At 39.0% G+C, this 12,254-nt stretch overlaps 1 protein-coding gene across 13 annotated transcripts in view; it reads right to left on the minus strand.

Annotated features, from left to right (window-relative positions):
• The window catches only part of KTN1 (kinectin 1), an 88,917-nt gene that overhangs the window by 20,972 nt on the left and 55,691 nt on the right, over positions 1 to 12,254 (minus strand). For 10 of the 13 annotated variants that reach the window (XM_075282731.1, XM_075282723.1, XM_075282732.1 and 7 more), the window contains exons 26-36: positions 11,237 to 11,327; positions 9,627 to 9,695; positions 8,546 to 8,583; positions 8,357 to 8,447; positions 6,729 to 6,794; positions 5,542 to 5,582; positions 5,210 to 5,300; positions 5,038 to 5,115; positions 4,743 to 4,780; positions 3,262 to 3,352; positions 17 to 103 (exon numbers count right to left, since the gene is read on the minus strand). In XM_075282731.1, the coding sequence (XP_075138832.1) occupies positions 17 to 103; positions 3,262 to 3,352; positions 4,743 to 4,780; positions 5,038 to 5,115; positions 5,210 to 5,300; positions 5,542 to 5,582; positions 6,729 to 6,794; positions 8,357 to 8,447; positions 8,546 to 8,583; positions 9,627 to 9,695; positions 11,237 to 11,327 (781 nt within the window). The remainder of the gene's footprint in view (positions 1 to 16; positions 104 to 3,261; positions 3,353 to 4,742; positions 4,781 to 5,037; positions 5,116 to 5,209; positions 5,301 to 5,541; positions 5,583 to 6,728; positions 6,795 to 8,356; positions 8,448 to 8,545; positions 8,584 to 9,626; positions 9,696 to 11,236; positions 11,328 to 12,254) is intronic. The other 3 variants (XM_075282733.1, XM_075282728.1, XM_075282724.1) reach the window with 2 other exon arrangements.

A 12,254-nucleotide genomic window follows, 5' to 3' on the forward strand; every position in this document is an offset into this window, starting at 1 on the left:
CCACCAGCATTACAACCTTGGCAGTCTTGTTGACTCTCTCTTGTAGCATTTTTTCTGTTGATGCCAATGCCTCCATTGCTTTCCAGTTTTTCTCCCGAAGGTCCTAATTGTTTTTAGAAAAAGTTATTTCAGTTGACCCATATACTAAAATGTCTTCATTGTTCATTCAGTATTTTGCATTATAAGGGGCTGATGTGTCTTTTGCTTGCCCAAAATTCATTAGATTGTAGCAGTGCAAGGCCAGAGATATGGAAGATCCCACACAGGTAACTTACAAAATGGCAGCCTTGAGAAGATAAACCAACTATGAGCAAAAGGCACTGCACAAGTATTAGTCAGTAACCCTACACCCTAATATACCCGGATATATATATATATATATAGATATAGATATATATATATATATATATATATATATATATATATATATATATATATATATATATATATATATATATATATATATAACACGTCTATGGAGCAGAAGCAAATATTGTAGAACTCCTTGAAGTTTAAGAAGGAGAAAAATGGCTGTCAGGCCTTTATCTTAAAGATTGTGTAGGAGACCTACTCTGGTTTGTAAGTGGTACTTCAAACTGACTATACATTTTTTTGTCTCTAACCCCCCCCCCCCCCAGTTTATTTGTCCAAACAGGGCATACACCTTACACAATGGAGAGAACTATAAAAAGGTGTGGCTAGTGGCCATCAAGTCCCATGGGTGGACATTCCTTCATAAGTAATGCAGGGGAAATGTACAATCTTGGTGGAGCCTTTTCCAGTGATCACAGCTGGTGATCTTGGATTAGAGAAGATAGATCTGAGGAGCCCACCAAAGATGGTAAAGGCTTCTATTCTATAAAATGGCTATTTTTATGACACACACATTAAGAGGTAATGGTAAGTGGTCTTTAATAATTTCTTTGTCTCACCAAAGGGACCAAAGTCATTGCCAACGGCAGACATCACCATGTGGAAACTGCCATGGACAATTCTTGGCAACTTAGCTTTACTATACATACGGGAAACTTGATCTTATACTGTGCTATTTTTCTCATGGGAGGGTCTCATTTTTATAATCCAATCTGAAATGCTACTTTTTTCAGGATTAGAATTGGGTGAAAATGTTGGCCTTGTGAAAAGAGAAAAGGTGTCAGAAAGAAAGTGCAGATACCAATCCACCAAACAGGGAAATAAGGGGTTAATATTCACAACATAAAACAAAATCACCAACAGTTTCAAGTAAGCATAAAGTAAAACAATTGTAAAAAAAAAAAATAATAAAAAAAAATAATAAATTTCAATAATCGACCAAATACAGTAACTATTCCAGGACAGAATTTGAGGGATGGGGTATAAGCACAAGCATATTGCGGAGGCTTATGAAGCAGCCTAAAACAATACCCTATATTTGTGGCCCATAGTGACCAATCACAACACAGCTCCCATTACTTAGGGTGCGCTTGAAAAAAAGAAAGCCGCACTGTGATTGGTTGCTATTGGAAACAAACCATTTCCATCGTGAAACCTTTTTGAGAGGACCAAACCCCCATGCAAAAGTAGTTTTGTAAAGGGGGCAGTCCTCAAAGGTGACAAGTTGCATGGAAAATCCAGCACAGAAAATATGGAGGTGACCTTTTGGAGAGGTTTCACTATATATTAGAATGCTGTCATATAGTTTTAGGCTGCATGCACACCACCATTTTTTCTTCTTCAGTGTACTATCCAAATTGACTTATAAAAGTCAATGTGGATATTTACACGCTTGTTTTTATAATACATTTGCATGTCCATTCCAAAAAAACCCACTCAGTATTCACATGATCATAAGTCGGGTTCTTGGCTGTAAAAAACTTGAATCGTTTTGTTTTTAATGGCCGTTTTGCATTAGTTATGTGTTTTTGATGGCAAAATTTTTCTGTTTTTACTAGACAATAAAAAATGAATTCAACATTTTGTTTACTTTGTTTTTACCCAACCTACTGATCCGTTTTTTTAAAGATGTAACTAGGACATTAATGCATTTTATCATCCTTTAAAAACGGACCCATTAATGTTTTTTTAAAACTGACTTCTATGTATTAAGAAAAAAAATGGGAGTGTGAATATTTACGTTAAGAACGGATGTGTAATGGACATTAAATACAATGAACAGCACATGGAGAACATTCACCATGACCTTCTGACTACTGCATCTCCAGTGGTACTATAGGAATGAAGCAGTAGTCTACGACCATGATGGCGTCTGTTCTAGACATCAATACATCCAATGTGTATGGCGTGCATTTATTCATTGCATTCTGACATTTCCCACTCTCTGATCCAAGTAATTTTGGGCATAGTGGTTACTAGAGGCACTACCCGCTATTTCCAATGTTGGGGCATAGCATTCCTAGCAACGACTGGCTCAAATAACCTAAATGCTCAACTATAGCAGGACTGGCACAGTGCCGACTGCTAAGTAGGGAAACAGATTGACAGCAGTCACTCCATGACTTTCCTCATTTCAAGCTGTTAATTGGATTTTTCTAAAAATAAATTTAGGTGAAGAAGCACTTGATACACAAGGATAAATGACAGCCCCCATGAACATCACATCTCAGCTGGTAACAACAGAAACAGGATCTGCCAAGAACTGAGCGCCACAGACATTTTTGGATGGAACATAGATCCAAGATGTATACTCCTACTGAAAGATCATGGGAGACGTGGTATGGAAATCTAAACCTAGGGGATAGGCTTTAATAACACAGAGTGATTGTCCGCGATTCGTGAAAAAGTAATATGCAGACCCTAAATATCTGATCGACATGGGAACATGGCCAGTCCCCAAACTTTTCAAGTATTCGGTGCCACTTCTGACCCCTACACTATTCACTGCGTGAGCTGGAAGAAGATAGCTCTGGTTTCTATATAGTGGCCTGGAGCCAGTACTGTAGCTTAACTCTTCCATTACCACAAGCTCTGCTCCACTACCTGCTTCCAGCTCCGTGAAGTGTATGTATAATAGGGGCATCGGATGTGGCCCTGAAAAGGTGACCCTTGTGGGGGCTGCCCGTCATCCTCCCACCGATCACATATCTATAAGCAAATATAGCTGCCAAGGCTGAATCATCACACACGCACACGATAGCTGGGGATCTTGCTGAAATTGACAGATGGCCAACTTTTATCCTTCGTGTGTGTATAACCAACCCACGAATATACAGAAGGAAACATTAGTTAGAAAAATGGAATACATCAAAAAGTCCACGTGCTTACATTGTTCTTCTTCCTTTGTTGCTCTACGGCAGATTTCTGAACTTCTAGCTCGGCGAGCAGCTCTGTTATATACTTGTCTTTCGCTGCAATTCTAGAAAACATACATTATATGTCAGGTGACCGTAGTGAGCTTCACTGGTTATCCTACAAGGTTGTGAGTACCAAAATAAACCCCAAAAACCTTTTATATGACCAGTTATCAATTTTTGTTTCTGCAAGTCTAGTTATGATCAGGCCACTGAATTGTTAGGTATAACATGTGCAAGTCTCTTACATGCTATGTGCAAATTTACCTTTATTGGATTTCAAGCTTTGTCTTAAATCGTCACTAATTTTTCAGACAACAATATAACCCACTTTAATTAGAAATGTGGCCAATTCTTGTCTGATAAAAACCTCTCTAAATTACCTTCCACTAAGAGTCTCCCTAATTTGCAGTCCCATTCCATCTTGCTTATGTCAGTGAGTGTAGAGAGCGATCCTTTTACCTCTTCACATAATGAATGTAGAGAGGAGGGGTTGTTTCTCCTCACAGCTTGCAAGTCTGCAAACTGTTGCTCTGTGCAAGAGGCTGAGGATTCTGCAAATCTCACAGCTTCTCCAGTCTTCTATGTATTTGTTTCCACACTTCTAGTTCGTTGTGTGATTACAGAAGGGATATTATTCACAGACAACAAATAGTTTTATTGCCTGTATTCTTTGTTTTTATTGTGTGTTCTATCTGCTTGGCTGCATGTATTTGCCCAGTCAAGTAAGTGTTCACTTGGGGTTTTCTCAGGTATTTGCAATTGCATAGTTACTCTTGGCAGTATGGCAGAATTAACATTAGAAAATGGATGGGGGAGGGGAGCAAACTGCTCCTTATTCTATATACCCCTGGCTGAGAGACAAGTGTAAACTGTGTTATAGCTATAATCGATTATTAGCAGCAGAAAAACTGATAGGACACCATATATGATGGATTATACAGCCAGAGACCAGACTGCCCAGCAAGACCCTGCACATATTTCAAAATACATGAAAACTCAGGTACACTTTAAAAGAACTGCTCACATTTCCTATTACCTCTCCATCTGGGCTTCCTCTAAGCCATAGCAGAGAGCAACCTTAGCCTCTTACTCTAGAGGTCCTAGCATATCAGCACATTACATATGCAATCATTTTTGGCAATGGGTGCTGCGTAATGTTATATTTGCTTGGCCATTAACACATGAACATGGGGGATTCTGGCCAATGGATAGTGAAATGTGAACCTGCTCTACAATCTTCGTTATGATATCAACTTTTTTTAACAGTCTTATTAAATATGAATATATGGTTCTGTTCACATTGGTGTCATGACATTTCTACAGGAGACTGGTCTGTTTCATCACTGATATAAAACACATCTGTCTCTATCCAAACACGCAGTTGTTGAAAAGCAATTTTGATGGAAAATAAATTATCCAAGTGTAAACAGAAGTGTAGGACATTTTACTTACGCTTCTATTAATTCTTCACCTTTAGCAGCCGAAGAAACCTGAAATTAGGGAAAGTAGTGGGAGTGATCAAACATCGATCTTTAGCCATTATCATCACATAACCGAGACGCAGAGCTTCCCTAAATTTCTTGATGTATTGGGATACAAAAATTGGATATGAAGGAGATTGTATACTACAAAAGAACATGCAGCTTATTTTAGTTTTTTTCTCCTTCAACTTTTCTACAATTCACAATAGCTACAAAAATGAAAAAAATATATCCATTAAAAGGTAGAAGCTATGAACAATTCACACCTGTCGTAGTTGTTGATCATGCTTCTTTTGTAGTTCACAGGCCTGAATTTTCAAAATTTCATTTTCTTTTTTCAGACCCTATGAAATGGTTAAAAAAAAAAAAAAAAAAAAAAAAGTCAGTGCAGTTTTTGCCATCATGGATGCATTCAATGCTCCAGGTTTTGGACCTTACCGTTAGTTCCTGAGATGTGACAGCTATATTTGCTTCTCTGTCCGATAGAGCAGCCTCCATGTTCTTAATTTTCTCATTCTGTTGTTCCACTCTACATAAATGCAGAATTCAAAAGGATTCAGTAATAGAAAAGGAAGGACGCTGTTATTTAACCCGACATATAAAACGACATATGTAAGGACTTCAATTTTGTGGTAGGACATCCCAACTAGAGTTATAATATTTGTGGCCCGGTATATTCAAGTGTGTAGAAAACAACTCTCCTCTTTTTCTTTTTTTTCTTTATTTTAAAGGGGTTACAGATTACAACAAATAACTTAAGAAATACTTACATCCTCTGAAGCTCGTGCACTCCAGCTGAAGATGAATCTTGCTAAAAAGGTTAAAAAAAAAATAAAATAAAAAATAAAGTCACCGACTCTGTACGATATACAAAAGGAACATCTTTATGGAGAACTACGATAAAGTGATCTTTGTGTTGTCGTAAGGACAATTTGTCTATCCAGATGGTAATGTGGATCCGCACAATACTGCATGTGTCAGTGGTAAATACTGTATGAGCAAATACAGAACAAGCAGAACCTATGGCCTTAAGAGATTCTATCACCTGCTCAATCCACAGGTATCATGTTATGAAGCAGGATGAGCTCAGAAGCTTATAGTTTGGTGGGAAAAGATTCAGTATCAATCTTTGCTCTTTCAATGCTAAGAGGTCAAGGAGGCGGTCCTAACAGTGACTGAAAGCTATCTATGCATAGTCATATAGGGGCGGCTGACATGGAAGTGAAATGCTTTTTGTTGATTCCCAATTAGAGTCTCAAGGGCATTAACTTTTTCCTGATATATTAATGACCTGTTTGGTACAACAAGGACTTACACCAAAAGAGCTCCCTCCCTACTATGACAGATAGGGCCAGGCAGTGTACAAGCAGGAGGGAGAGGAAAAACTGGGAAAAAGTTGGCGCTATTTGGTGCTATGCAGCAGCATTGATGCCCTCATTGCACTGAACAGCTCATTAGAAAATCAGTAGAAATAAAAAAAAAAAAAAAAGGTAATATCTCATTGATTGAGGCAGAAAGCAGAAAAAATATACATACTGTATTTTCCGGACTATAAGGCGCACATAAAATCCTACGATTTCCTCAGAAATCGAAAGTGCGCCTTATAGTCCAGTGCGCTTTATATATGGAAGTTAGAGATGAGCGAATACTATTCGAATAGCACGCTCCCATTGCAATGTATGGAAGCGGCACGCAGACTTTGCCGGCGGCCGCTGCTTAACTCCTCACGTGCCGAGCGCTTCCATTCATTTCAATGAATAGAAGCGGCTGGCACGTTGGGGGTTAAGCGGCCGCCGGCAAAGTCTGCGTGCCGCCGTTTTCAATCACATATAAGGCGCACCGGACAGTGCTGCGCCTTATAGTCCGATGCGCCTTATATATGAACCTAGACAGGACTATAAGGCGCTCATGGGTTATGTGCCTTATAGTCCGCAAAATACGGTACAATCTCCTGTACCTGCTGTAACTTTTGTTTGACATCTTCAATATGAATTCTCAGTTGTTGACTTTCCTTCTGTAGATCCTTCAAGAAAAAAAACATAAAAACAGTCATTAAACACTTACTTATGGACAGGGTGTTGTAAGGATATGCATTGTATTCTTCTGATTTATCTGATGCCTACAGTATAGCAATGAATGTTGTTGACCCATGATAACCATTAGGGCTAGTTCACACGTGGGCAAAGGGGAGGTTTTTGACAGCGGAATTCGCTTCAAAAACCTCTCCTTTAACATGGTGGTCTATGTAGACCACTAGCTTTTTTTTTCCTCCTAGCGTTTTCCGCCTGAAGAAGCGACATGACCTTTCTTCAGGCGGAAAACGCCTGAAGAATTGCATAGAAGTGAATGGGAGGCGAAAACCGCGCGGTAAAAAACCGCGCGGTTTTTTGCAAAAAACCGCGCGGTTTTCGCCTGCAGTTTCTATAGCACATATAGGAAAAAAAACCCTAGCGAAAACCGCTAGCGAAAACCGCGTCAAAAACCTCGTCAAAAACCGCGTGGAATGCAAAAAACAGCGTCAAAAAAACTCCTCGAGGTTTTTTACCTCACACAAATAAGCTAGGCGGTTTTCACGTGTGAACTGACCCTTAGGGTCCATTCACATGGAGGAAAATGGTGAGGAATGTGGTGTGGGATTTCAACGCTGAAAAAAAGCCTAGCAGAAAAAAACCCCATTGATGTCAATGAGAGGCATTTTTTCAGCGCTGAAATTCCACACCACATTCCTCACCATTTTCCTCCGTGTTAATGGACCCTTACAATATCATTGTTAGATTAACTAAAGCAAACGTTGGGGGAGATTTATCAAGCAAGAAGCACCAGAAATCTGGTGTCATGTCTGCCAAAAGAACAGAATATAAAATATCGTTTTAGACAGTGAAAGTATTAATAGTAGACAGTGTTAGTTATTAGTAATATTAGTAAATCTACCCAATTATGTTTGTTTTTTAAATGTTTCTCTCTAAATATTGCAGTCTCTTATTTGTTATGGTGCCCACTTGTGTTCTTTTAATTCCATCTCATAAGAGCCAACTAATGTGCCCAACGCTGGTGAGAAGAAACCACTTCTACTCCATTTACTCTTACAGGCTGGTTTGCCACTTGTAGGCTTTGTATGGGACAATCTGGGCTGTCAGACTACATCAGGTGAACATTCTGAAAAGGTTGAACACCAGGGGGCACCATACACAAGATGTAACAGTAATGTTTAGGCATATATATTTAATATTATTCCTAGTGAAATATTATATGGAAAGTTACATCAGAATGAAATATTAAAGAGCCATTAACAAAACTAGACGCTAACAGTGTAAATAGATGTGTGATGTCCGGGGACTGACAATGGGGATACACGCCAAAGATGTTGCAGCTTCTTCATTGTTTATCCAGACATTGCGACACTTATGTACAGTTCAGTGTACCTGATACTGCAGCTAATGTACTAAGCGGTCTATTGTTCCTTATAATTAGCCTTACACACCATGGAAAGGCCACCGTTCTGTTCTACATTAGGATGACCTATAGGAAATATCTGTCCCCGTCAATACCTTATGGAAATTAACTGAACAGAGATTAGAAAGTTACCTCAATTTGTCTTTCCTTCTCTAGGATCACCTTCTCACGTTCACCAAACCGTGCTTCTATCACCTTTAAGCTCTCCTCCTTGCCCTTCAACCTAAAAAAAACACAACAAAAAAAAGTTAGGTTATGTGAAACTACCCAGAGATTGTTTAAGGTATTAGCATAAAATAATGGGCACTAATATGTACATACTGATTCTGAAGCTCCTGAACATGTGTAGCAGTAGAAGCCTAAAGAAAAATACAAAAAAAAAATCAAAGTGAAAAAAAAAAAAAATAATGCTAAAAAGTTTCCGAAGTATATCAGATCGTAGGCCATTTGTAGAAGTGAAATATTTTACAATATGACTGTGTAAAATCCACAACATCCCTCAAAATTGCTCCATTTCGCCACCAGTATATGGTCACCTACACTATCCCATATATCAGCCGGGTTCTTTAGGCCTTCATGTGGCAGTGGAAGGCTACAGACACATTAAAGGGAGTCTGTCCACAGAAGCCAGCCCTGCAGATATATAGATTCAGCTGCCCATAATCCATCAGTGTTCACCCCCTTGTGAATTGCTTCCTCCGTTGCAGAGTTTTTGTCAATATGCAAATTAACTCAAAGTAACAATGAGAAAATTACCACTTAACCTTTTGAAGCAATGGCAACACCCTCGTTGGGTCAAAGAGCTCATTTGCAGATTGAAAAAAACAGCAATATGTTGCAAACTGAGGCGCAGATTCATAAGGGGAAAGGTGACCCTAATCTATCTATAGGGCTGGATTGATAGGCTGGGTTCTGGTGATAGACTTCCGTTTTCCTTTAAGCAGTTTCCCACTTCAAAATACTCTAAAAAAAAAAAAAAAAAAAACGGCCCAAATTTGCTGCTCATTGTTTTTAATATGAGGCAGCGACGAACACTTTTTCAGAGCATCCTGCTTTATTCTTGTATGAGGCCTTACACTTTATTAGCTTCATTGTACATGAGACCAATCACAGGTGCAAAGCTGGGGCAGAAACCAGAAGCTCGGCCTTGGCTTTCTGCCGCAAGTTCAACAGGGACGATTTTTGGAGATGAATTTAAGTTGCTCTTCCAGCTCAAAATAATTTTAAATTCGACCGTATGAATATACCCTTATATTTTTGCTAGTCATTAATTTTCCTATAGGACATGGTAAAGGTACAAAAAACATAAAGGTGAACAAAGCCTAAACTAGGTCCAGGAGGCTGCGAATTTAGACTTTTTGACTATGATCCTTTTTAGTGAACAATTAAGTTTTGGAGTTACCTGTTCAGCCTTCTCAAGCTGGCTACTTGCCAACACTTCCTTCAGCGCTTCTACTTCTTTAGTCAATTCCTTTACACAATGAAAACAAGACAAATGGGAGACAAAACCACAGCACAATGGCATGCAAAACAAAATGGAAGTGCTGTTAGCCCACTCACAGGTCATGTTCAAATTAGACCTCTCCAACAGCAAATATATTCCATTACTTTACAAAAAAAATTTATAAAAAGAAAAATTCAATTTATTGGAAATTATTACCATGATTGCTGAGTGTAAAAACACTGAGAATGGGCCAAAAGCTAGTCTGTGATAAGGCAGGTGCATAAAGTACAATGTAACATAAAATGAAATATAGAATGTACTGTATATTAATGAGTGTACACACACTGGATGAATGTCACCTAAACCAGTCAATTTCAGTGGGACTGACCAAACACCTAATCTATATTGTGTTATTCTGACTCTAGCCAACAGATCATGAATGGAAATGTTGGATTTCCATATGACAAATTGATTACTTCTTAAGGTTAAGGCCCCACAATGCGGAAAAGCTGTTTTGTTTTTTTTGTTGCCGATTTTGCTGCGCTTTTTTTTTGAGCCAAACCTAGGAGTGGTTACAAAGGGAATGGGAGATATAAAAGGAAGCATTTATAGTTCGCCCTTCTGCTCAAGCCACTCCTGGCTTTGGCTCAAAAAACTGCAGCAAAAACCTGTAACAAAAAAAAAGCAGCTTTTCCGCATTGTGGGGCCTTAGCCTAAGGCAGATAAGCGGCCAAAGGCATCATCTTATTCTCCTCTTCCTATCTGGGAATACATGCATGCTCAGTAGAGTCAGTCATGCTTATATAGGGGGGAGTTGCAATAAATTGTGGTTGGTTAAATGAGCATTCAACCCTCTGCTATTGTAGGTGAATGGCTTAATCCTAAAACTGAATGAATACATGTAATGGACAGCAACATAACAGGTCAGATTTATGAAGAATTTTTAACAGCAGTCTTCAATGCTCTGGAGTTGGCAGAGTGCATGTCACTTATGTATGTCCCCCCCATAAATAAGGCGCACCTTCTACCAGTTGTGCACCGGCTGAGGACATTACTCCAGCATATAGCAGACATCGTTTTCCAGCATCATTTACACCAGATTTCTAAGAATGCTCGTGCCAGGTCTCAAATTTTTGTGCAACACTTTTATATCTTGTACACCAGAAAACTTTTTGAAGGTAACAAATTAAGAGATCATTCCATTTGGAAGCAAGAAATTGTCAATCAATCTCAGAAGCCATCTTATTTTATCTAGAAGTCAGGAATGGAACTGCTGATAGTGAGTATGAGTAGGTGAGTGCAAATTCCAGCTCTCCACAAGAGTGTGCTGACTTGGTTGCTTAGGGGATAACATAGGTAACACATACTGTATTTCAATAAGCAGTCATAAGCTAATGGATTTTCACATGTACTAGTTAAATAATATAAACACTACCTATATTAATCTACTGCAGATTAACCCAGTGACCAGCAATTATCCATCACCTATAAATAAATGGTTGCCAAACTGAACACCCTTAGAGGGCAGCAAAGAGAAGATCTAAAAAGAGCAGACTTTTGGGAAATACCTGTACAGTCCTGCCCTCCTTGTCAGCCCTCAGCTGCTCAGTCTGGAGGAGACCTTCTACAGACTTGATCTTGCCCTCCTTCTCATGGATCCTGAGGGATATTTAATGAACATTTTACACAATATGAATATCAAGTTAACTTGTGATGACCACATGTCTAGCCACCTGCCGTGAATTTATAGCACTAGGCAGTTGCAGAAGCGCTCACACAGGCCCCACCCCATCCATCTTTGGCCTGTCAGAAAGGTACATGATCTAAATGGCAGTGCAAGTAAGATTCTTACCAGCGGAAGTATTATTTGGTAATCCCTGGTCCTCAGCTGTGTCATGTGACCTGCAGTAAATTGGAGGGGGTTATGTGCGGACAGGTAGTTCCTCTACTCATTCTTGTAAGATTCGCATCAAGGGTCTCAAAAGAAAGAGTTAGGAAATAGACTTAATATCCACACGAGACGCTGTGTCAGTTGGAGTGTCTAACTGCTGATCACATGGTATAGCAGAGGACCTGAAGGTAGTAAGAGTAATACTTTCACTACAATTTATATCATGTACCTTTCTAATGGGTCAGAGAATAAACTATTTTGTGGAAGTGCTTCTTTAAGCTGGTGGCAATGGTTGCACAAAGACATGAGCTGTTAAAACGGATCAAGTCATGATATGCAGATAACTAATTGTCTGTAGCAAAGGAATAGTCATACAATAGAATACCACTATAACATGGGAGCAATTGCCATGACATGGTGAACTCCATGAGTCTGGCTCCAGGTACCCAATCGCTGAAAGTGAAATGTATTACATGGAAACCATAGAGATGAATGGTCATCCATGTAATACCTGACTAAAGTTATCAGAACAGAAGCTGCTTTAAACAGGGATGATCTTCAAAAAACCCTCATAAGGCTAAGGCCCCAGGATGCAGAAATGCAGTGTTTTGCTGCAGATTTTACTGCCTTTTTTTTTTTTTAGCTAAAGTCAGGAATGGATTTAACACAAAGGAAACATCTAAGAGCTTGCTTTA

The sequence above is a fragment of the Leptodactylus fuscus genome, chromosome 7, assembly GCF_031893055.1.
Source record: "Leptodactylus fuscus isolate aLepFus1 chromosome 7, aLepFus1.hap2, whole genome shotgun sequence".
NCBI lineage: Eukaryota > Metazoa > Chordata > Amphibia > Anura > Leptodactylidae > Leptodactylus > Leptodactylus fuscus.